The 21,537-nt window shown below is 40.6% G+C and overlaps 1 protein-coding gene across 3 annotated transcripts; it reads left to right on the forward strand.

Moving 5' to 3' along the window:
• Positions 1-931: 931 nt before the first annotated feature.
• On the forward strand, positions 932-20,259 carry CEP20 (centrosomal protein 20). Of its 3 annotated transcripts, XR_008551248.1 has the most exons (6): positions 932-999; positions 5,567-5,764; positions 8,911-8,995; positions 11,710-11,852; positions 16,482-17,192; positions 18,258-20,259. XR_008551248.1 is itself a non-coding variant. In XM_037507551.2 (5 exons), the coding sequence occupies exons 1-5, from the start codon at positions 972-974 to the stop codon at positions 16,490-16,492; spliced, it is 465 nt and encodes a 154-aa protein (XP_037363448.1). In that variant the 5' UTR covers positions 932-971; the 3' UTR covers positions 16,493-18,244. The 3 variants fall into 3 exon arrangements, 2 of the variants coding, with proteins under 2 accessions (XP_037363448.1, XP_037363449.1); XM_037507551.2 differs by lacking the exon at positions 18,258-20,259 and having other exon boundaries at positions 16,482-18,244; XM_037507552.1 differs by lacking the exons at positions 11,710-11,852; positions 16,482-17,192; positions 18,258-20,259 and having other exon boundaries at positions 8,911-8,999.
• Positions 20,260-21,537: the final 1,278 nt, after the last annotated feature.

The raw sequence follows: 21,537 nt of genomic DNA on the forward strand, positions 1-21,537 counted from the left end.
ATCTTTAGAAAAAAAACTTCAATGTTTCCTATCCATCCCATTCCATCAAAAACATGCTCATTGGGATTCACCAAAAATACAGATTTCAAAACCTACTGCTGTGTCCAGACCTGCGGCTATAGGGCATAATATTAAGTTGTAAGTTACAAATGTTGGTCTCCCAGACAACACAACTGGAATCACAGAACCTCGTGCTCAATTGTGGGCATTTATGCTCATGTTCCTTTTTCTCTATTTCCTTGGGATGCACACGGATCTTTTGGACTCCTTATGTGTATTCAAATCTCACCTCCACCATTTGCTGGTGATCTTGGTTAGTCTCTTCAACCAACAAAGAATTTTCTCCTCCTCTGTAAAAAGGGAGTGAGACACCAACGAGCTAAAGTGGGTGAAGCATTGAGCATAGCGTCAGGCTCATAGTAAATACTTAATACATTGATGCTCAAAGCAGGGGCCCAGCAGCAGCAGCACTTGGGGACTTATTAGAGCTGCAAATTCTTGGACCTTGGCCCAAATTTTCTGAATCCGAAACTGCAGGGGAGGAGCCCAGCGATCGGTTTTAACAAGTCTTTCTGGCGATTCTGACGCACACTCAAATTTGAGAGCCACAGGCTTAATACACGGTGACTATTAACAATAAGTACTTCAACCCGCAGGGATGAGCGACAGGCAGATCACGAAAGGTTTAGTAGATGCGCGTTAACAAACAAGAAGTGTCAGCACCACCCACAGGTGAGAGCACTCACCTGCTCAGTCCCCGCCCACTTCCCCCTTTCTCAGCAAGGCCCGCCTAGTCAGCTCTCTGATTGGTGAATTTTCTCTGGCTACTTACCACCCAGCCAATAGCGAAGAGCGTAAACTGGGAGGGGCGGGACTGAGCGTGGCAAGAAGCGAGCGCTTATTGGCTGCAGATCACGCCGCGGAACTGCGCGTGCGCACGGCCGAGGCGCGCCCCTGACGGCCGTTGAAAAATGGCGACTGTCACCGAGCTGAAGGCTGGTGAGTGCGAGCGGGAGGCTGCCGGGGGAGCTGCCTGTGAGAAGGATGGGACGAAAGAGGGCACGCGCGTCACCCTAGAGTCAGCTTTTCCCGGGGTCGCTCTGCGGTATCAGGGTCTGCGGAGCGTCCGGCTGGGCTGGCGGCCTCTGCCCGGGGCCTTGTGAGAGAGGTGGTGACCCCGGGTAATTCTTTTTTTTTTTTTTTTAAGTTTTATTTATACAAGAACTGGGGTACAGGGCAGAGCAGACAGACTGTAGACACTGCTGAGGGGAGCAGCGGGCGAGCGAGGAGAGGTCTGCCGCGCCATGTGGGTATCTCCCTGGCCGGTACTCGAACCCGCGCTGCAGAGGCCGTGGACAGCTGCACTCAACCCGCTGTGCCACCGGGGAGGCTCTGGCTGTAATTCTTAATCTGGCCTTGAGCTGGAGAGGACTCGCAGGCTCTGCAGGTGCCAGAAGGGTGGACAGGACTGCACCTTGGGCCTCGGGGGTCAGGTGCAATCCTAGCTGTCTCACTGAATCCTTAAGACAGCCTGCGAGGTAGGTCTTGATTTTCCAACGGGGAAGACGAGGCAGAATGTTGCCTGGCTCCTCGCCTATCTTTTTTTTGGGAAAGTTCTTCCAAGGTGTGAGTAAGTGATAACATTTGCAGCCGTTAGCTGACGCAGCTGCCCAGAAAAGCAATACTAGTTTTCCTTATCGGTGATTGAGCCTTAGGTGTCAGGCACCACCCAGCCCCCTGTTATCTCATTGACTCCCTTTAAGAGCCCTATGAACACTTCATTGGTTAGGAAATTGAGGTGCTAAGAGGTGAAATTGTTCACCCACAGTGACTCAGAAAGAGGCACAGAGTTTGAGATACTGCATTAGAGCCCCAGGTCTTAACCTCTGAGTGATACTGCTGCCGGGTTAATAAAATCGGTTCCATTTTCAGGTCAAAATCAGTAATTCTTAGAGAATTGGCATTTCTTTAAGAATGTGGTTCAATAACCACTGATATCAATGTACATTTGGGGCACTGGACTTGTGAGCTGCCATAAAAAAAAAAAGGCAGACTTTTATCCAAAAATCTGAACATATCAGGAAATGCATAGACCCCAGGAAATAGGTGTCACATGCAATATTATATACAATGCCAGAGGATTTAAAGGTGCTTTTCAGATATGTGCCAGGTTAAGAACCTCTTTCTGGAATTGTTGCAGGACAGTGTAACCTGTTCCTCTGTTTTAAAACAGTAGAGAGTAGGGCAAAAAGAAATGGAACCTCAGAAGAAGGCATAACTTTCTGGGGGTAAGGGTGTCCTTCACTGATAAAAGAGAATATATGTCTTTTTTTTTTTTTTTAAGATTTATGCATACAAGAACTGGGGTACAGGCCAGAGGTGTGTGTGTGGGGGGCAGGTGAGAGGATTCACCAGAGATACAGTGGGCAACAGAGCAGGCGGATCTACTGAAATACATTGCTGAGGAGAGTAGTGGGCAAGTCAGGAGAGGTCTGCTGCGCCATGTGGGTAGCTCCCTGGCCGGGGATTGAACTTGTGCTGCAGAGGCTACGGATAGCTTCATAGTGCTGTTCTTAACCCCTGGCGCCACCAGGAAGGCCCGAGAATATATTTCTTTCTGCAGGTCTGAAAGTGTTAAGTGTCCAACAGAAACCCTGAAAATGTGCTCGCAAATCATTTGTCTTATGCTTTATAGATTTTCACCTTAAAGCACATTTTCCCACTTCACTTTTGCCTCCAACAGGTTAGAACTCATGTTGAAGAAAGCAGCTAAGGTGCGAGTTGGTAATGTGACATACTAGGTTTCCTAACTCCACTTCATAAGTTCCTCTTGCCCTACTGAGTGAGCCTGTGCTGTAGGCACATAGACTAACTGGGACAGGATCCTTGCCAGTGGAGAAAAATTCATCTGCCTTCCAAAGTTGGAATTAGAAAACAGGGATTTGGTTATGATAAGTCTTCCCCTTTTATGAAAGTCCTCTTACAAATCCTGATTGGGTGATCATTATGCTTGTGTACCAGCAAACATGATTGAGGGAAGATATTAAAATAAGGAACGCGAAAGGTTCAAGTATAGTCTAGATTGTCGTCTCAATCATATGACCCAGATTTTTTTCGTTGTTGTTTATCAACGGTTAAGAAAAAATTTATGTTCATGTCTGTATGGATAAACTCCCTGGACTTCCTTTATGTATTTATATTTATATTAGCAGCATATGGCACTATATCACTAGGTGACATTTTCGAGCTTTTGCTATGTTCTAGGTACTGTGAGTGATGATGTGTTAATTGTTCCATTAGGGAGACTTTGGTGAAAGATTTCAGATCACTGTAGGAGGAATGATACTAATTCAGCCCTATACCTGTCACTATCCATGCTGGTATTAGTAGCTAAATCTCATTATTACATTACTGATTGTTGTAATAATGACCCTTGCTTATTAAGAAGTTAGATTAAAGAGCTTCTGCACAGCAAAAGAGACAATAACAAAAACAAAGAGAAACCCCACCGACTGGGAGAACATTTTCGCACATAACACTAATGATAAAGGACTGATCACAAAAATCAACAAAGAGCTGATGAGACTCAACAAAAACAAAGAAAATAATCGAGTCAAAAAATGGGCAGAAGAGCTAAAAAGAAACTTCTCTGAAGAGGAAAAGCAAATGGCCAACAGGCATATGAAAAAATGTTCAACGTCACTTGTAATCAGGGAAATGCAAATCAAAACTACCATGAGATACCATCTCACACCAGTGAGAATGGCACATATTAAAAAAAGTAGCAACAACAAATGTTGGCGAGGGTGTGGAGAAAAAGGAACTCTCCTGCACTGTTGGTGGGAGTGCAAACTGGTCCAACCACTATGGAGAGCTGTGTGGAGATTTCTGGACCTACTAAACATAGAGCTTTCATAGGATCCAGCAATTCCACTCCTAGGTATTTACCCATAGGACACAGAAACATCAATTCCAAAGAGCACCTGCACCCCTATGTTTATAGCAGCACTGTTTACAATAGCTAAGCTTTGGAAACAACCCAAATGCCCAAAAATAGATGACTGGATCAAGAAGATGTGGTACATATACATCATGGAATATTACTCAGCATTCAAAGAAGATAAACACATGCAATTTGCAGCAACATGGATGGAGCTGGAAGGGATCCTGCTCAGCGAAATAAGCCAGAAAGAAAAAGAAAAATACCGGATGGTCTCACTCATAGCAGGAATCTAGAAAACTTAAATAAGGGACCAGGAAAAAGAATAACTATAAGAAAGAAAATATCAAAGTCAACAAACAACTATGAACCAGAGTCACTCTATGGGGGTTGGGCGTGGGGAAAGGAGGGATGGGGGCAAAATAAGGGGGTTGCAATTGTATGGGGGAATATAAAAATAAAATTAAATTTAAAAAAAGTTAGATTATATTCAGTATATACATCCCCAGTTCCTTAAGATGGCAGTGATATAGTCACATACTAGATTTCTGACTATGCTTAAGATTTCAAAATCCTACTGCTTTCAAAGGATATCTCATAATTATCTTTATTTTATTTTATTTTATTTTAAAAAACGTTTATTTTTTTCAAAGAAAAAACGGCAATAGCCAATTGGAAACCTACTTATTCTTCAACTCCAATTTTGTTTTCTTTAAATTTAGAAGTGACTTACTGATTTACTATTTTAAACAAACCCCCCCTTTCCCCTTTAAATGTTTACCATCTACTTGTGCTGAATCCTTCCAAGGAGATTGCTCCAGCGTATATCTCCAGGTCCTCGTTTTCCTCCTTTTACCAAAAAATGCAAAACACAATTCCATCGTGCATCTTAAGGGCTCCAATCGTCAAAAATAGGTAAAAAAAAAAGATCTTTGGAATAGCCAATTAAGTTGAATAAAAAAAAAAAAAAATCCACACGAATGCGGTTTGGTTGGGGCAGGAATCGACTCCTAAGTTCCTGGTAATCTGATCCCGCTCCATGAATCCTTGTAATTCCTCCTCCCTATCCTATCCACATCTCATAATTATCTTTAAAAAGCAAGCAAACCCCCAAAACAAAACACTCCCTTTTTAAAAGATCAAAGATTTTTATACAGAACTCAATACAGTCCTTTTATGGCGTGCTTGTTATCTTTAGTCCTCTTCTTCCTAGACCTGGCGTTTTTTAGTGACAAATAGAACCTGTTTGCAGTGACAAACATTTGAAAACACGACACATTTGAAAATGTATGAGGCAGTATCCACGCTGGTCCCAGTAATCCAAGTACATTTCTGTCCCTTTTTTCCCCTTACTAAAAAATGTGTAACAGACTGTGATACACATGATGATGTGTATGAAAATGATGATGTTGGAAGGATAAATTTGAATCTGCTTAAATGTGTTAAAATTGTAAATCTTTGCAACTTGGGAACTTTATTTTTTATGACTCATGATCGTTAATTTCATTTGCTATGTTTACATTGAAAACTGCAGTTTGTCATTTATCTTTTAAACATTTTTCCTCAAAGTGTGCCTAAAGAATGACAAAGTTTATAATTGAAGCATCTATGTTTTCTATTTAACAGTTTTAAAGGACACCTTGGAAAAAAGGGGAGTTTTAGGGCATTTAAAAGCAAGGATTCGAGCTGAAGTTTTCAATGCCCTAGATGATGAAAGAGAACCCCGACCGTCATTGTCTCATGAAAACCTTCTAATTAATGAATTAATTCGGGAATACTTGGAATTCAACAAATACAAATATACAGCATCTGTTCTCATAGCAGGTAAGAAGTCATTGTTATCACCTGATGCAAAATCTGCTTTTTCCTTTCAGAGTGTTTGGCCTGGAAATCCAATTCCATTACCAGTGACATCTGAGGGGCTGAGGCATAAAAATCACAGGGACTCTTTCCATAGCTTGAACAAAGTTCTCCTGAGCCTTGTTGTATTGTAGGGAAAAACGAGTTTATGTAAAGGAGCACTTAGGCTAGGTGCATAATCTGAAAAATCACCCATAATTCTGGATACTCAGAATAAGCAATTGTTTACATATTATCCTGTTTGTTGCCAGTAGGTTTTTTTAAAAGTATATCTTTAAAAATATGCATATACAGAATTAATGTATATACTTTTTTTATTAAAAATGTATAAGACATTGTGGATAAAACCTCAAAATACCACTACTATGTATTGGATAGGGATAGAGCTACAAATGTTAGTAAAAATATAGTATTTAATATGGACTAGGAAAGTAAACTCCAAACAAACTCTAGTGAGGGGAGGAAGAGAGATGGTATTAGGGAATGGGGGTAGACAGTTAATGAGAAATTTACTCTATGTTAAATTTTAATTTTTAAGAAAGAAAATAAAAGGCTGGTAATAGACACACAGTAGCTGAGCTGAGTGTTACTTTTGGACAGGGGTGGTGGGAGTGAGACTGGGTGGGTGGACAGACATTCATCACCTGTATATCATCTGACTCCCTGTGTAAGGTGCAGTCTGTACTGTAAGACTACTTCATGCCTTGGAGTGTAAGCACAAGAGATCATGAAATAGAAAAGAGAATGAATTCTTTATTTGTGATGAAAGAACTTTTCATTAAAGATCTTTTCTTGACTATTAAGCATATATCTTTACTAATAAACTGATGATTTTTATTGGTTTAGGGATCTTTAATATCAGTGTCTCTACTTTGCTCAGTTATAATGGCTATCTAATACCATTAGTTCTCAGAAAAGAAGACTTGGGCTTCCCTTGACAGTAGTGACAGTAGTTAAGTTTCATATTAGTGTCTTGATTTAAAAGAAACAGGTATAATTAACATTCAGTGTACTCCACCTTTTCTAATACACAGTTCTGTGGATTTTGCCAAATGTATACAATTGTGTAACTACCACCACAGTCATAGCAGGGATGTGGGATATTCCCAACACATTGGAAATAGTGTTCCTTTGTAGTCAAAGGGACAAACTACTTAGACTTTGTAGTCAAAGAGACTACTTTGCCCACTCCCTACCTCTAACAACACTGGCCTGTTGTTTTCTGTATCCATCATTTGCCTTTTCCTGAATGTCCTGTACATGGAACCACACAGAATGTAGCTTTTTGAGTTCTGCTTCCTTTCACTTAACCTAATGCATTTGAGCTTTCAACCATATTGGTTTCCCCCTCCTAAATAGCATCCATTGTCAATTTATCTATTATCAGTTGATGGCCGTTTGTTTCTAGTTTTTGGCCGTTATATATCAAGCCGCCATGAACGTTCATGTACAAGATTTTGTGTGAACATAATTTTTCATTTCTCTTGGGTAAAGAGCTCAGAGCGGGATTGCTGGGTTTCGTGTGGGAAGTGTATGCTTGGCTCTGTGGGCGGCTGTTTTCCAAAGCGGCTGTACTATTATACCTCCCACCAGCCAGGTGGGTTCCAGTTGCCGGGTGTACTTGCCAGCACTTCATTTCAGGGTTCATTTTACTTTTAGAATTATTGTTGTTGAATGAATATGAGTACCCTATGTTTAATTCATAGACTTCTTAATATACAGACTTCTGAAGTCTGGTATTCTAGATTATATGCAGAAAATTATTTTTCCATCCAAAAATGGAAGGATTTTAAAAATGAACTAGTGTTAAACTGTGTTAAGTTGTATATTTAACAAAATATGTATTTTTTTTTTTTAAACCAAGCACGTAGGTGTGAATTGGATTGGCATTTCTTTCTTTTTTTTTTTTTTTTTAAGTCAAGCTAGTGATTGGTTTTCTTTTTTTTTTTTCCCCCTAAATATTTATTTATTTATTTAATATAAGCACTGGGTACAGTTAGAAGTGCAGGAGGGTGAGAGAATTCACCAGAGCCAGAGCGGGGAGCAGAGCAGGCAGAAGGACCGAAGTACACTGCTGAGGGGAGCAGCGGGCGGCAGGAGAGGTCTGCGCGCCATATGGGGTCCTCCTCCGGTGGCCGGGGAGCAGCCGGGGATCGAACTGGTGCCGCAGAGGCTGCGGGCAGCTTCGCAACCCAGTGCTCAACCGCTGCGCCACCGGGGAGGCCCTGGATTGGCATTTCTTTAATGGCTGATGAGGTCCCACATCTGTTCACAAGTTTATTTATAATGTTGGGTTTTTTGGTTTTTTTTTTTTTTTTTTAAGATTTATTTATTTATTTATATAAGCACTGGGTACAGTCAGAAGCGCGGGAGGGTGAGAGAATTCACCAGAGCCAGAGGGGAGAACAGAGCAGGCAGACTGACGAAGGACGCTGCTGAGGGGAGCAGCGGGTGGCAAGAGAGGTCTGCACGCCAAGTGGGACCCTCGCCTGGCGTCCGGGGATTGAACCGGCGCTGCAGAGGCTGCGGGCAGCTTCGCAACCCAGCGCTCAACCGCTGCGCCACCGGGGAGGCCCAAAATACGTGTTTGAAAGTCTTAAAATCAGGGCCTCCCCGGTGGCGCAGCGGTTGAGCGCTGGGTTGCAAAGCTGCCAGCGACCTCTGCGGCGCCGGTTCGATCCCCGGCTGCTCCCCGGCCACCGGAGGAGGGTCCCACATGGCGCGCAGACCTCTCCTGCCGCCCGCTGCTCCCCTCAGCGGTGTACTTCGGTCCTTCTGCCTGCTCTGCTCCCTGCTCTGGCTCTGGTGAATTCTCTCACCCTCCCGCGCTTCTGACTGTACCCAGTGCATGTATAAACAAAACGAACGAACAAACAAACAAATAAATAAATAAAAACATGCCTCTATAAAAAAAAAAAAAATACTCATTTTAAAAAAAAAAAAAAGAAAGTCTTAAAATCACGTACACATTTGAATCTGTTGTGGTAAGTGCCATCATTCTTCCAGAATCTAAAAAAATGTGTATATCTAGTTAAGTGTGTTTGTTGTCAAAGGCGTATTTGCTTTGGAGATTAATGAAGACTCAACTGTTTTCATGACTTTCCCCTCAGAATCTGGCCAACCTCTAGTTCCATTAGACAGACAGTTTCTCATCCGTGAACTAAATGCATTTGAAGAATCAAAGGATAATACAATGTAAGAAGTTTTTTTTTTTTTTAATATAAATTGTCAGAACTTTATCAAGTTCTTGTATTGGAGACATGTTCGCATAATGGTGACTTTATTTCACTGTAATGCAGCAGGAATGTGTGTGTCTGTACCATATCCAAGGGTGCAGCAGTGAACAGGTCAGAGGACACCTCTGTTCCTGGAACCAAATTCTTGTGGTGTCAGAGGACTGAGCACCCCTACTTCTTTCTAAGGGTCATTCCTCATGGCTTTTAAGCCAGTCTTTTTTTTTCTTCTGAGGTGTTACTCTATCAATTCTTCATATTTAACTTCCTCACCACCGCTTCTGTCACTTCAAGTGAGGAATGTGCTCAGAGGTCCCTTCTCTTAAAAAAAAAAAAAAAAACAAAACCCTGTCAACTTCCAAGACTGAAGTTAGCGAAATCAACCTTCTGTTTTCATTCTGTATTTTGTGTTCCCTAAATCTTAAATTATCCCTTCACCACTTATACTGACTGTGTAAAGAAGGGAAACAACTTTTTAGTCGTTTTTTAGTTCTTTTCTGACTTCATTGTTTCTTAAACTTTTTCCAGCTCAAAGCAGCCTTTTCCTAATAAGAAATTTCTTTGAAGTCTTATGAGTATTCTTTTTAAAAATTCACTAATTTTTTTTTATTCCTTTCATGGTATAATTCTCTGTTTTGCCATGAAGGTATTTTAAATGATATGCTCATTAAATTTAACTCTCCCACAAATCTTTGTGTAAAATCAGTGTTCCAGGATCAGATGCCACCTCTATCCTGTACTTTGTCCCAAGCCTCTAGCACCAAGAATAGGGGTGTGTGTGTGTGAGATTTGTATGTATAGTATGTATCGCAATATATGTTTATGTCCAATTTGAGAAGCTCAGCTTTGCTTGCATTTCTGCAGCATTTTGTAATATTGATTACTCTTCCTAAAACATGTTGCTTACTGACACAACCTTTTGCAGAAGGCCACAAGTCCTTGCCATCTGTATCTTTCCATCGGATAGCTAGAGTGTCACATGACACTCCACTAGGAGACAATGCCACAGCGCCATTTATGACCTAGTCTCTGTAGTTACACACTGCTGTCACTTTCTTGGTTCATTAGAAGTGAGTTCAGCCCACACTCAAGGGAGGGGAAGTTAGCTGCACCTTTCAAAAGAGAAAGGAATGTCATACTTTAAAGCATCACAGCTATTTTTTTAAAAATTTTTTTTATTTTAACATGTATCATTTTTTAAATATTTTTAGACAATATTTGCTTCCCCCACCCCCTCAGATGGAGTCCCCATAGAATTTCCTTCCCCAGGGTACCCGTGCACCATCACCAGAGTCCCCTGTGCTGCTCCCTCCCTCCCTCTGATCCCTCTCCCTCCTCCTCCCCTGCATTATGTCTCTGATTTATAATTGTCTGTTTTTGCTTTGTTGTGTTTTGTACTGTTATTACTATTTTTTTTATAAGCATCACACCTATTAAATAGGTAGAAATCTCAGTAAAACCCATTAAACTGTATTTTCAGTGATGAGATTGGAAAGAAAGGAAAACATTTCTCTTGTAGCTCCCTTAATTGTGGAGCAGCTTGCATCTGTGCAGGGGCACGAATGTAAAGCTCTAGGCAGCATATTGTAAGGAAAAGAATATAGGACTTGGGGTTCATAAAGTTTGCTTACTTACCAAGGGATCTCTAGCAAATCGTCTCTCAGCTGTGATGCTGTCATTTATAAATTGGAGATAATCACAGGTGAGGATAAAATCATAAGGGTCGGGTTAGTAAACTGTAAAGTAGCTTTTAAGATAGTAGTTCCTACCCAGCTTCTAAATAGTTAACATTTGTAGCCATTTAGTATGTGCCAGGCACGATTCTTCATACTTAGCATGACTAGCTTGTTTAGTCCACAGCAACCCTATGAGGTGGGGACCAACCCTATAGCAGAAGGGATACTTATGACTCTTACATCTTAAGACATTAAGAATCTTGCTGAGGTCAAGTGCAAAGCCAGCATTTTGACACAGGCAGTTTAATTCTTGGGACATAAGACCTTCTTCAGACAAGGTTTTATTAATCCAGTAAGTGTTTATTGAATACCTATTTGTATCAGACAGACATTGTTGGAAAATCTTTGTTAGACTTTAGAGGTTAAAAGTTGAGTTCCTATACATTGATTGTATTTTAATTTAGATGAGGTTTGTTAAAATATTTTCTCTGGATTTTGAAATTATCATTAGGGTTAAAGGTACTTTCAAATTTTAAAAAGCATGAATATTTTGCAATTTGGATAATAACCATACTACCTTTTTCTTTTAAGTCAAATGAGTTACTTGACCATCCTAGTGTAGAGACTACCTTTTATTATTACTATTTTTAAAGATTTATTTTTATTTGTTTATGCATACAAGAACTGGGGTACAGTCCAGCGGTGCAGGAGGTGGGAGGATTCACCAGAGGCAGGGTGGGGAGCAGAACAGGCAGATCTACTGAAATACACTGCTGAGGGGAGCAGTGGGCAAGACAGGAGAGGTTTGTAGCTCCATGTGGGTCAGCTCCCTGGCTAGGGATGGAACGCATGCTGCCATGGCTGGCAGATAGCTTGATAGTGCTGGGACTTTAACCCCTTCACCACCAGGGAGGCCCCTGTAGAGATTCCCTTTTAAGGAACAGGTGTTTTAAGCTTTTCCTGTTTATACAAATTTAATTTTGTTTTCTTCCTGCTACAGACCTCTTTTATATGGGATTTTAGCTCATTTCTTGCATGGCACTAAGGATGACTTCCCAGCTGCATCTCTGACAAGGTCTTCTCTTCAGCTGCCAAACCCAAACCTTGCCAGACACCTACACCCAAGTGGGAGAAAGCAAACAGGTGGGAGTTTTCTGAGAGGTGTCACTTAGCTATCAGCAAGTATGTTATGTTTTCTTCCTATGTATATGTTTCTGTTTGGAGTAGTTTTTTTTTTTTTTTTTTTAAGGATTTATTTATTGATTGATTGATTGATACATACATACAAGCACTGGATACAGTCAGAAGCACGGGAGGGTGAGAGAATTTACCAGAGCCAGAGCGGGGAGCAGAGCAGGCAGAAGGACCGAAGTACACTGTTGAGGGGAGCAGCGGGCGGCAGGAGAGGTCTGCACACCATGTGGGATCCTCCTTCAATGGCCGGGGAGCAGCCAGGGATCGAACCGGTGCTGCAGAGGCTGTGGGCAGCTTCGCAACCCAGCGCTCAACCGCTGCGCCACCAGGGAGGCCCTCTGTTTGGAGTAGTTTTTCCTGAGCTTTTGATTCATATTTCAGTTGTACTTATAGCTAATATAGTTATCCTAGGTTACTTATTCTTCAAAAGACAGAATCTGTTTTTGCAAATAGACAACATTCTTAGATATAATTTCTGTTTGGAAGTATTAAAAATCGATTTTTATATCGATTTGTATAGCTTAGATCCTTAGTATACTGAATAAATTTTATTTTTATTTATTTATTTTGGCAATTGTTCTATTTAATCTTTTATTATTATTTTTTTAAGATTTATTTATTTTTATACAAGAACCAGGGTACAGGCCAGAGGCATGGGAGGGTGAGAGGAACTCACCAGAGACAGAACAGAGAGCAGAACAGGCAGACAGACCGAAATACACTGCTTGAGGGGAGCAGTGGGCGAGACAGGAGAGGTCTGCCATACCATGTGGGTTTCTCCCTGGCGGGGGATCGAACTTGTGCTGCAGAAGCTGCGGATTGCTTCATAGTGCGGTGCTTAACCGCTTAACCACTTGCGCCACCAGGGAGGCCCAAAATAAAACATTTATTTAGATAAAAGTCACTGTGGCTTCCTCTGGCAACTTCTGTGCAATTCTGTATCATTTACTCATCCAAGAAGAGTTTATTGAGGGCCTGTTGTAGCAGACACTAATCTAAGCTCCCAGTGGAGAGCAGTGATAGGAGACAGCCTCAGCCTTCAAGGAGCTTGCATTCTGAGTTTGGAGGGAGAGTGACAGACGAAAAAAGAGGGGTCCTTTGTGTGTAAAGTGCAAGAGATCAGAGAATCAAGTTCAAGTCTGAAATGTTGGGTGCCTATTCTTTGGAAAGTTCTGTGGGAGGCTCAAAAGTGAGGATGCCTGCTGAACTCACAGAAGAATGACTGATTTTGCAAATCATTTTCCTGATCATCAAAAGTTGTCTTGCACCACAGTGAGCTCTGCATGCAATGACTTGTGAGGCGCTTTCAGGCAGAACTTTTCATTCTATTGTGGTGACACATTTCACTTTCATGTGGTGGGCTTGCCGTCAGAAGGGTATTGAGTTTTATTGGCGACACTGAAAAGGTTAGAAGGTATTAAAATAATTAGTCTTCCAGTTACAGTACCTTTCTCTACACCAGCTCATCCAACTGAAATATAAAACACTAAAATTGTTTCATTTGAAAATAAGTCAAAAGCATGCCAGTATGAAAGCTCCTTTTTTTTTTTTTTGAAAGCTCTTTTTTCCCCCCTTTTAAACAAAGCTTTTCAGAGCACTGAAAAAAAATGAAGAGGGTTCATATGAAATGATAGGATGATAGCCAGCTCACTGGTTTCGCTCCGCTAGTTCTTAAAATACTGGAGGCAAAGTGGCTTTTGCTACAAATAAAAGACCAGATATTTTATGATAGAGAAGATGTAAGTTCTACTTTATGCATGTATGTGAAGTATATGGGTAACATATTTTTTAATAACGCATTTTCTAGAAAACCTTAAATTGGCTATGTCCTAAGAGTATTGTTAATTTTATTCTGGCAAGCAAAGTTGTCTAAAATTGAGGGAGATAGAATGTCATCTGTGATCCAGACCTATAGTAGTATTAACATTTCAAATATTTATGAAGGTGATCAGCTATTTTGTTTTTTTTTGTTATTTTTCAATTTATTTATGCATATAAGACCTGGGGTATAGGCCAAAGGTATGGGGTGGTGGAAGGATTCACCAGAGACAGAGTGGGGAGCAGAACAGGTGGATTGACTGAAATACACTGCTGAGGGGAGCAGCGGGGGAGACAGGCGAGGTCTGCAGCGCCATGCGGGTCAGTTCCTTGGCTGGGGATCCGACTCTTGCTGCAGTAGCTGCGGATAGCTTCACATTGCTGCGACTTAACCCTGTGCCACCATGGAGGCCCAGATCAGCTATTTTGAATTAATAATAAAACTGGGTGTGCAATCAAATTGTCTTCAGAATTAAAATGTGTATTTGGTGTTAAACCACATATTTGTCTGCTTTGCATCTTTGTCTAAATTGTGTACTTGTCTACATTTGTAATTTTTTCCCTCTTGCTATCAAGTTGTCATAAAAATGATATTTTTTCAGTTGTGAAAACTGTTTGAGAGAATTGGGGGTTCATTTTTTTTTAAAAGATTTATTTATTTATGCATACAAGAACTGGGGTACAGGCCAGAAGTGTAGGAGGTGAGAGGATTCACCAGAGACAGAGAGGGGAACAGAACAGGCAGATTGACTGAAATACACTGCTGAAGGGAGCAGCGGGCCAGACAGGGAGAGGTCTGCTGTGCCATGTGGGTAGCTCCCTGGCCAGGGATCAAACTTGTGCTACAGAGGCTGTGGATAGCTTCATAGGTTGCATCTTAACCCCTTGCGCCACCAGGGAGGCCCCTGGGGTTCATATTTTATTAGGAATTTCGTTTGCGTGTTTCCTTGCTGTTAACACTTGGATATTAAGCTTCTTCAGTTTTTTTTAAATCTAGAACACTTTTGCCTTCTGCCCTTTGTCCCCTGTAGCAAAAGAAATTGAACAGAAGTGACTGGTCCCCTTCTTTGCTATTGCCTGAGCACAGTGGGTGGCCCCAGGGCCTCTGGTCTCCTCTAAGCTCTCCTGAAGGTTTGTTTTGTTTTGTTTTTAGCTGAAGGACACTGTCTTTAGTTTCCTGGATAGTTTTCTAATTTTCCTTAGAAGATGTAAATTGTGCTAATTTTCTTTTTGCCACAAGAGGGTACTACTGGGAGGCATTTCTATTTGAGGAAAGGGGTTTTTCCCCCTCATTTTAAGGTGAAAGATTTTGGCAAATCCCTCAAAGTGCTATTGAATATTCTTTTTTTTTTTTTGATAGGGACTACTTTATTTTTTTTTATTTTATATATATTTATACATATTTTTACATCATTTTTCATTTTTGCACAATGTATGCATTTTCATCTTGGTTATATTCCCCATATAATTCCGACCCCCCCTTATTTTGACCCTAATCCCTCCTCCCATCTCCCCCACACCCCATAGTGTGTTTCTGGTTTATAGTTGCCATTTATTTTAATTTTTTTTTAAGATTTATTTATTTATTTATTTATTTATTTATTTATTTGTTTGTTTGTTTGTTTATACAAGCATTGGGCACAGTCAGAAGCGCGGGAGGGTGAGAGAATTCACCAGAGCCAGAGCGGGGAGCAGAGCAGGCAGAAGGACCGAAGTACACTGCTGAGGGGAGCAGTGGGCGGCAGAAGAGGTCTGCGCGCCGTGTGGGGTCCTCCTTCGATGGCCAGGGAGCAGCTGGGGATCGAACCCGCGCTGCAGAGGCTGCGGGCAGCTTCACAACCCAGCGCTCAACCGCTGCGCCACCGGGGAGGCCCTATAGTTGCTTGTTGATTTTTATTTTTACTTCATTATAATTAGTCTTTTTCCTGGTCTCTTATTTAGGTTTTCTAAATTCCTGCTATGAGTGAGACCATCCAATATTTTTCTTTTTCTTTTGGCTTATTTCACTGAGCATGTTCCCTTCCAACTCCATCCATGTTGCTGCAAATTGCATGAGTTTATTTTTTTTTTTGATTACTGAGTAATATTCCGTTGTATTTATGTACCACATCTTCTTGATCTAGTCATTTATTTTTGGGTAGTTGGGTTGTTTTTTGCAAATTCTCTTAGCTGTATTGTAAGAGATATAATCTAGGGCCTTCCTGGTGGCGCAAGGTGTTAAGTCTCAGCACTATGAAGCTATCGGCAGCCACTGCAACATGAGTTTGATCCCTGGCCAGGGAGCTGACCCACATGGCATAGCGGATCTCTCCTGTCTCACCTACTGCTGCCCTCAGCAGTGTATTTCAGTAGAACTGCCTGTTCTGCTCCCCACTCTGTTGTGGTGAATCCTCTCACCCCCCACCCCTCTGGCCTGTACCCCAACTCTTGTATGCATAAAATAAATCTTTTTAAAAAAGAGAGAGCTATAATGTAGATAAAATGTAAGATGTAATATAAGAGAAATTTGTGACTGTTCACACAGGCTATTCTCTATTCATTAAAAAAATCAAAGACTTTTAAGTAGTGAGTCCCTAGTACTAAACATTTCTGAGTGATTCAATAGCGTTTTTCAAAAAGTGAGTTTTTTCATTGTTCTAAGCTATTTGAGGAACCACACAATATTAAATATAATAACATCCTAAAATATATGTAGATGTGTCTGCCTACTGCCTATTATGCTTTGGGATAAGCATTGACATGCACTTCTGTTCATTTCAGAGACCACCTAAAGATGAAGGGGAAGGTGTGACCATTGAAGATCCTCACGTGTCTCAAGCAGTGAAGAGATGACGTTCCCAGTGGGGCATCTTTTATTTTAAACTTCATATGTATTAAATTATTTATTCTCCTGATGTGACCAAAATGCATTACCAATATTTGAACTTTGTAGTAACTTGAGTTTCTGAAGAACATTGAGCCCCTCATGGCTTAACTGCATTTGTGAATAAAAGCTCCATCTGTCATTGGATTTAACTTGGAAAAAAAAAAAAAAAGTAGATTTTAGGAAGCATTTTAAAGGCCCCTTAAATTTGTGAGAAATGAAAGAGATTTTGGTACCCTGAACATTCTTCTAAGAAAATTCAGGTCTCCATAGCCATATCCTCTGGTCTTCTACATGACACCTTAATTAAATGACTTTTAAGCTGAAATTTTGTGGATTTGTGGGAAAAGTCATCCAAGTTAAAAAAAATTTTTTTTGAAAGAATACGATGGCCAGAAAAACTTAATTCCTATAAAGTTTGATCTTTATTTTTTGGCTTGGCTATTTTTCGGAGAACTATTTATAATTAGGTTTAAATCTCTGAATTACTATTCAAGTTGAACTTTTAGCTAGGTAACAATGTACTTTTTCTTTTCTTAGATCATTTTGGCTTCTACTGAGAGATTTAATTAAATGGTAGAGGGGGAAATCATTCCTTTGACTTTGCTGTAAGTGAAACAAAGAGTTTATTTTATTATATAAAAATGTAGGATTAGCATGAAGAGACAAGTTTTAGGAAAAATACCAAAAAGTACCTTTTAAAAGATGGCATTGTTTAACCTCCATGTGACCTTCAGTGGTATAATTACAAAATGAGCTATGAAAGGGCTAACCCCTACTCAGTTGGGGCCTAAAAGTCTTACTAAATGTCATTTTTTTGCTTTTAGGATAGAAAAATAGTAAGGACTCAGAGTGCTATCTTTACATCGCTACTTTGATGTTTATTAAGACATTTTATAATGTGGAGGCTATAGACTGATTTCACTGAAAACAACTGGTAGTACCTGATCAACAAGTCATAAAGTATATTCAGAATAAAACTGCACAGCATCTGTACAGTGACACTTGGCTTGAACATTTTCCATAAGGAAAGTGAGGAAAGAGCTATAGCTGGCAACATTGGCATTCTCTTCAGGGTATTAAATCTGCTGCCTTTGGAATTTATTGAAACTTTTGATTTTATATCTGGTGCTAGTCAATATTTAGTCTTTACAGATTAACCAGTAATTTTGATCTAAATGCAGAAAATTATTAAATTATACTTTACAAGTCAAAGAATTTTGAGAGGCCCTCTTAGTGGACTAAAATTACGTTTAGATGGAGAAGTATTAATAAGGTTTCATTTCCATTTCTTAAATGAAACTTGTAGGATCTGGTTACAATTATGAATTCCATTGTATGTGGGAATATAAATATCTGAATTATTCCCAGAGGACTTGGTTTATATCCAAGGATGTTGGCAGTGGACACTTCAGTTTACCTCAGGAATTGCAATCATGCATGACTAGATTAATAAAAAATGCTGGAGTGTGACATTTTGGATACTGATAGAAAATCATCAAAATAGAAGCAAAACAAAATTGTCACATGTAGTCCATAGTGCTTTTGTATGCATTATTCTGTAACTTATTTGTACCTAGGCAATTTTTATACTTTCAGTGTATTATTTAATAAAAAAAATAAGCCACTCACCTTTGTTCCAAGGATGTTCATATGACTTTTCTGTCATCTAGAGAGGTATACACCAGAACCAGAAGAAGGATTGGAGATGACCCTCCAGGCCTTCTTTCGGGATCTCCAGCAACCTGGTGTTGGTGTAGTCAGGTGAGGTAGAACTTTTCCTGGTTATGCACTTCTAGCAACCATATCACCTGCACAGAGTGACCATGTGGGGGCTGGTCGGGCCATATGTGGTTAGAAAAAACATGCTTTTTTCCATTAGATTTACATTTTTATATCTGGAAAAGAGAACCACCTAATCACAAAGACTGCTATGGTTATCTACAAAGGAAGATCTTGGGTTGAGAAAATCTGCTCTAGAATTTTCTGTACTCAGGAGTTTTGAACAGTGTCAGGTTATCATCCAGTAGTTGAAAAAGGAACATGGGCTGAGACATTTAAACAACTCAAGGAAAGAAAAGACGTAAAAATACAGAGGAACCCCTTAAATTATGCTCATGAACAGGAAGTAAATTAGACCATCATTACTGGTGGATTTCATGGGGTCACTGGGAGAAGTAACTTTCCAGAAAGGAAAAGTTTTAGGAGAAAACTTGGATTTACACAGAAATAGAATGGAAATTAAAACTAGGGAGGGATTTAGAAAAGGTGGAAACTTAAAACTTGGACAATCTCGAAACCCCTTGCAGGAACAGAAGTGGCTTTTGAAGATGATGCTTTTAATCTTAGCATGTGTTTGCATAGAATAAACTAATAGCTTTATAATTATGTGCAAGAACACATTTGTATATGACTCACATGCCTACATGATTATGTAAAATTTGATGTGTTCTTTTAACCTAAAGCCAAGTGTACATAAAGGATTAACATTTGTGAGAATCTGCCTTTAAAGGCATTTAGGACAATGCGTTCCCAGCCACTGGGTATTTGACTTTCTAACAACCATATTGTAAGGATTATGTGGTCTTTATCTTTTTTTAAATTAAGGTGAGGTAAAAACGGTTTTTGGAGCAGTTTTACATTCACAGAGAAATGGAATGTAAGATTCAGTGAGTTTCCAGTAACTACTGCCCCTTTCCCAAGCTCCCTGTGATGGCATCCCCCAGCAGAGTGCTACCTTTTTTACAGTTAATGAACTTACACTGACATGTCATCATCATTTGGGGTCCATAGTTGGCGTTAAGGTTCACTCTTTGTCATGTACATTCTCTGGATTTGGACATTTAAGGACATATATCCACCATTGAATCATAAAGTTTAATTTTATAGCCCTAAATATCTTCCATGCTCTGCCTTTTCATCTCTCCCCACTCGTCTCAGACAACCAGATCCTCTTACTATCTCCATAATTTTGCCTTTTCCAGAATCTCATAGTTAGAATCATACTGATTGTGCCTACGTAGAACATTGGCTCCTTCCACTTAGTAATATGCATTTAAGGACCCTCCATGTCTTTTCATAGCTAAATAACTCATTTCTCTTTAGTGCTAGGTAATATTCCATCATCTGAATGTACCACATTTGATTTATCTATTCACTTACTGAGGCAATATTGGTTGCTTCCAAGTTTTGGCACTTATAAATAAAGCAGCCATACAGATCTGTGTGTGAAGTTAGAATGGATGTAAGTTCTCTGCTTATTTGGGTAAATCCCAAGAAGCCTGATTTGCTGGATTATGTGGTAAGACTGTTCAGTTTTGTAAGAAACAAACTACTTTTATTGAGAATTTTAGAGCAGGTTCTGATAGAAGTGAGAAGAATATGGAGTTACGGAAATGGTGATGAGGATAGAGCTCTTGCAGGTTACTACACAATGCAGGCTGCACTTGGAGAAGCCGGGGGGACGTCCTGAGTGAAACAAGTGCTTTTGTGGAAGAGAATGGCTAGCGCCGCGACTGAGGTCAGAAACAGCACACCTTTCTTCACAGGGAGAGAACCCTGTGCTGATCTGGGGCTAGGTGTGACGTGAGTGCATGCACGTTTCAATAATGAAATTAGGAAGCACATGTGTAGACCCAATCTTCAATGTTAAAAACTGAATATTAAAAACTGATATTAAAAAGCAGTTTGGAGATTTTTGAATTCAATTGCTTCAAATAAGAAACTATTTGCTTTAAAAAAAAAAAAAAAAAAAGATTCCAAGAAGAGAAATGTCTCCCAGCCATCTTGTTTCATGAGTTCATGGAAACTCCCATTACAAGCTCCCACATATGCCAAGGAAACTGACTTGACAGCTCTCAGTCAAAGAAACATTTTTAAAGTAACTTTTCCCCCTCAATCTTAAAATAACTGGCTCTTTGAGTCAGGAGACATAAAACAGAGACATCTGATTTAATTTTTATAATAGTGACCTTTCAAGAGTCAAACATCTGGCCTGTGCAGTGGACATGTGTGATGAAGCACTGACACGCCTGTGCTGTTCCAGAGGCCTTCAGAAGAGCATACCAGAAACAAGCTACAGATCTTCACATCTCGTAGTTAGCAACTCAGAAGGTAGCTACGGTATCTTCTGGCCATCTGCGTTTCCTGAGAAAACAGAGGCTCAGAGACAAGGACTGACAATCCTGAAGCTGCCTGTGGGTGCCCACAGGTCTGAGGTCATGGTTCTCATCCGCTTCCATGGGCGCTGTCAGACCGGAGGGGAAGGACAGAGGTTGGAATTTCTGCTCCATCAGGAACTGTATTTTCTTGGATTAACTCATCAAATCTGGTTTCTCAACAGCAAAATGAGAGGGGAAAAAAGTACCTACTTCCAAGGGTAGCTCTAAGGGTGAGGTGAGACTGCAGTAAAAATCAGTGTTTGTTCTAAAGCTTTCATTTATGAATAATTTCTTATGATTCCCTTAAAAGTTACTGAGATGGGGCCTCCCCGGTGGCGCAGCGGTTGAGCGCTGGGTTGCGAAGCTGCCCGCAGCCTCTGCGGCGCCGGTTCGATCCCCGGCTGCTCCCCGGCCACCGGAGGAGGGTCCCACATGGCGCGCAGACCTCTCCTGCCGCCTGCTGCTCCCCTCAGCAGTGTACTTCGGTCCTTCTGCCTGCTCTGCTCCCCGCTCTGGCTCTGGTGAATTCTCTCACCCTCCCGCGCTTCTGACTGTACCCAGTGCATGTACAAACAAAACAAACAAATAAAAACATGCCTCTATAAAAAAAAAAAGAAGTTACTGAGATGTTCTTGAAAGCATCCAATGCAATTCCTTTGCAAGTGCCAATGTTAATGCCTCGGCTGAAAATGCCAGTTGTTTCTTGGAGGCCAGCGAGGTAGCATCTGACAGCCTGCTCTGGATTCTTTCTAGGATGGGAAGGTGACGATCCACTTCGGTTTCCCCTTCATCG

This window comes from Talpa occidentalis, unplaced genomic scaffold (assembly GCF_014898055.3).
Source record: "Talpa occidentalis isolate TD23 unplaced genomic scaffold, MPIMG_talOcc4v2.1 talOcc4.12, whole genome shotgun sequence".
Taxonomy (NCBI): domain Eukaryota; kingdom Metazoa; phylum Chordata; class Mammalia; order Eulipotyphla; family Talpidae; genus Talpa; species Talpa occidentalis.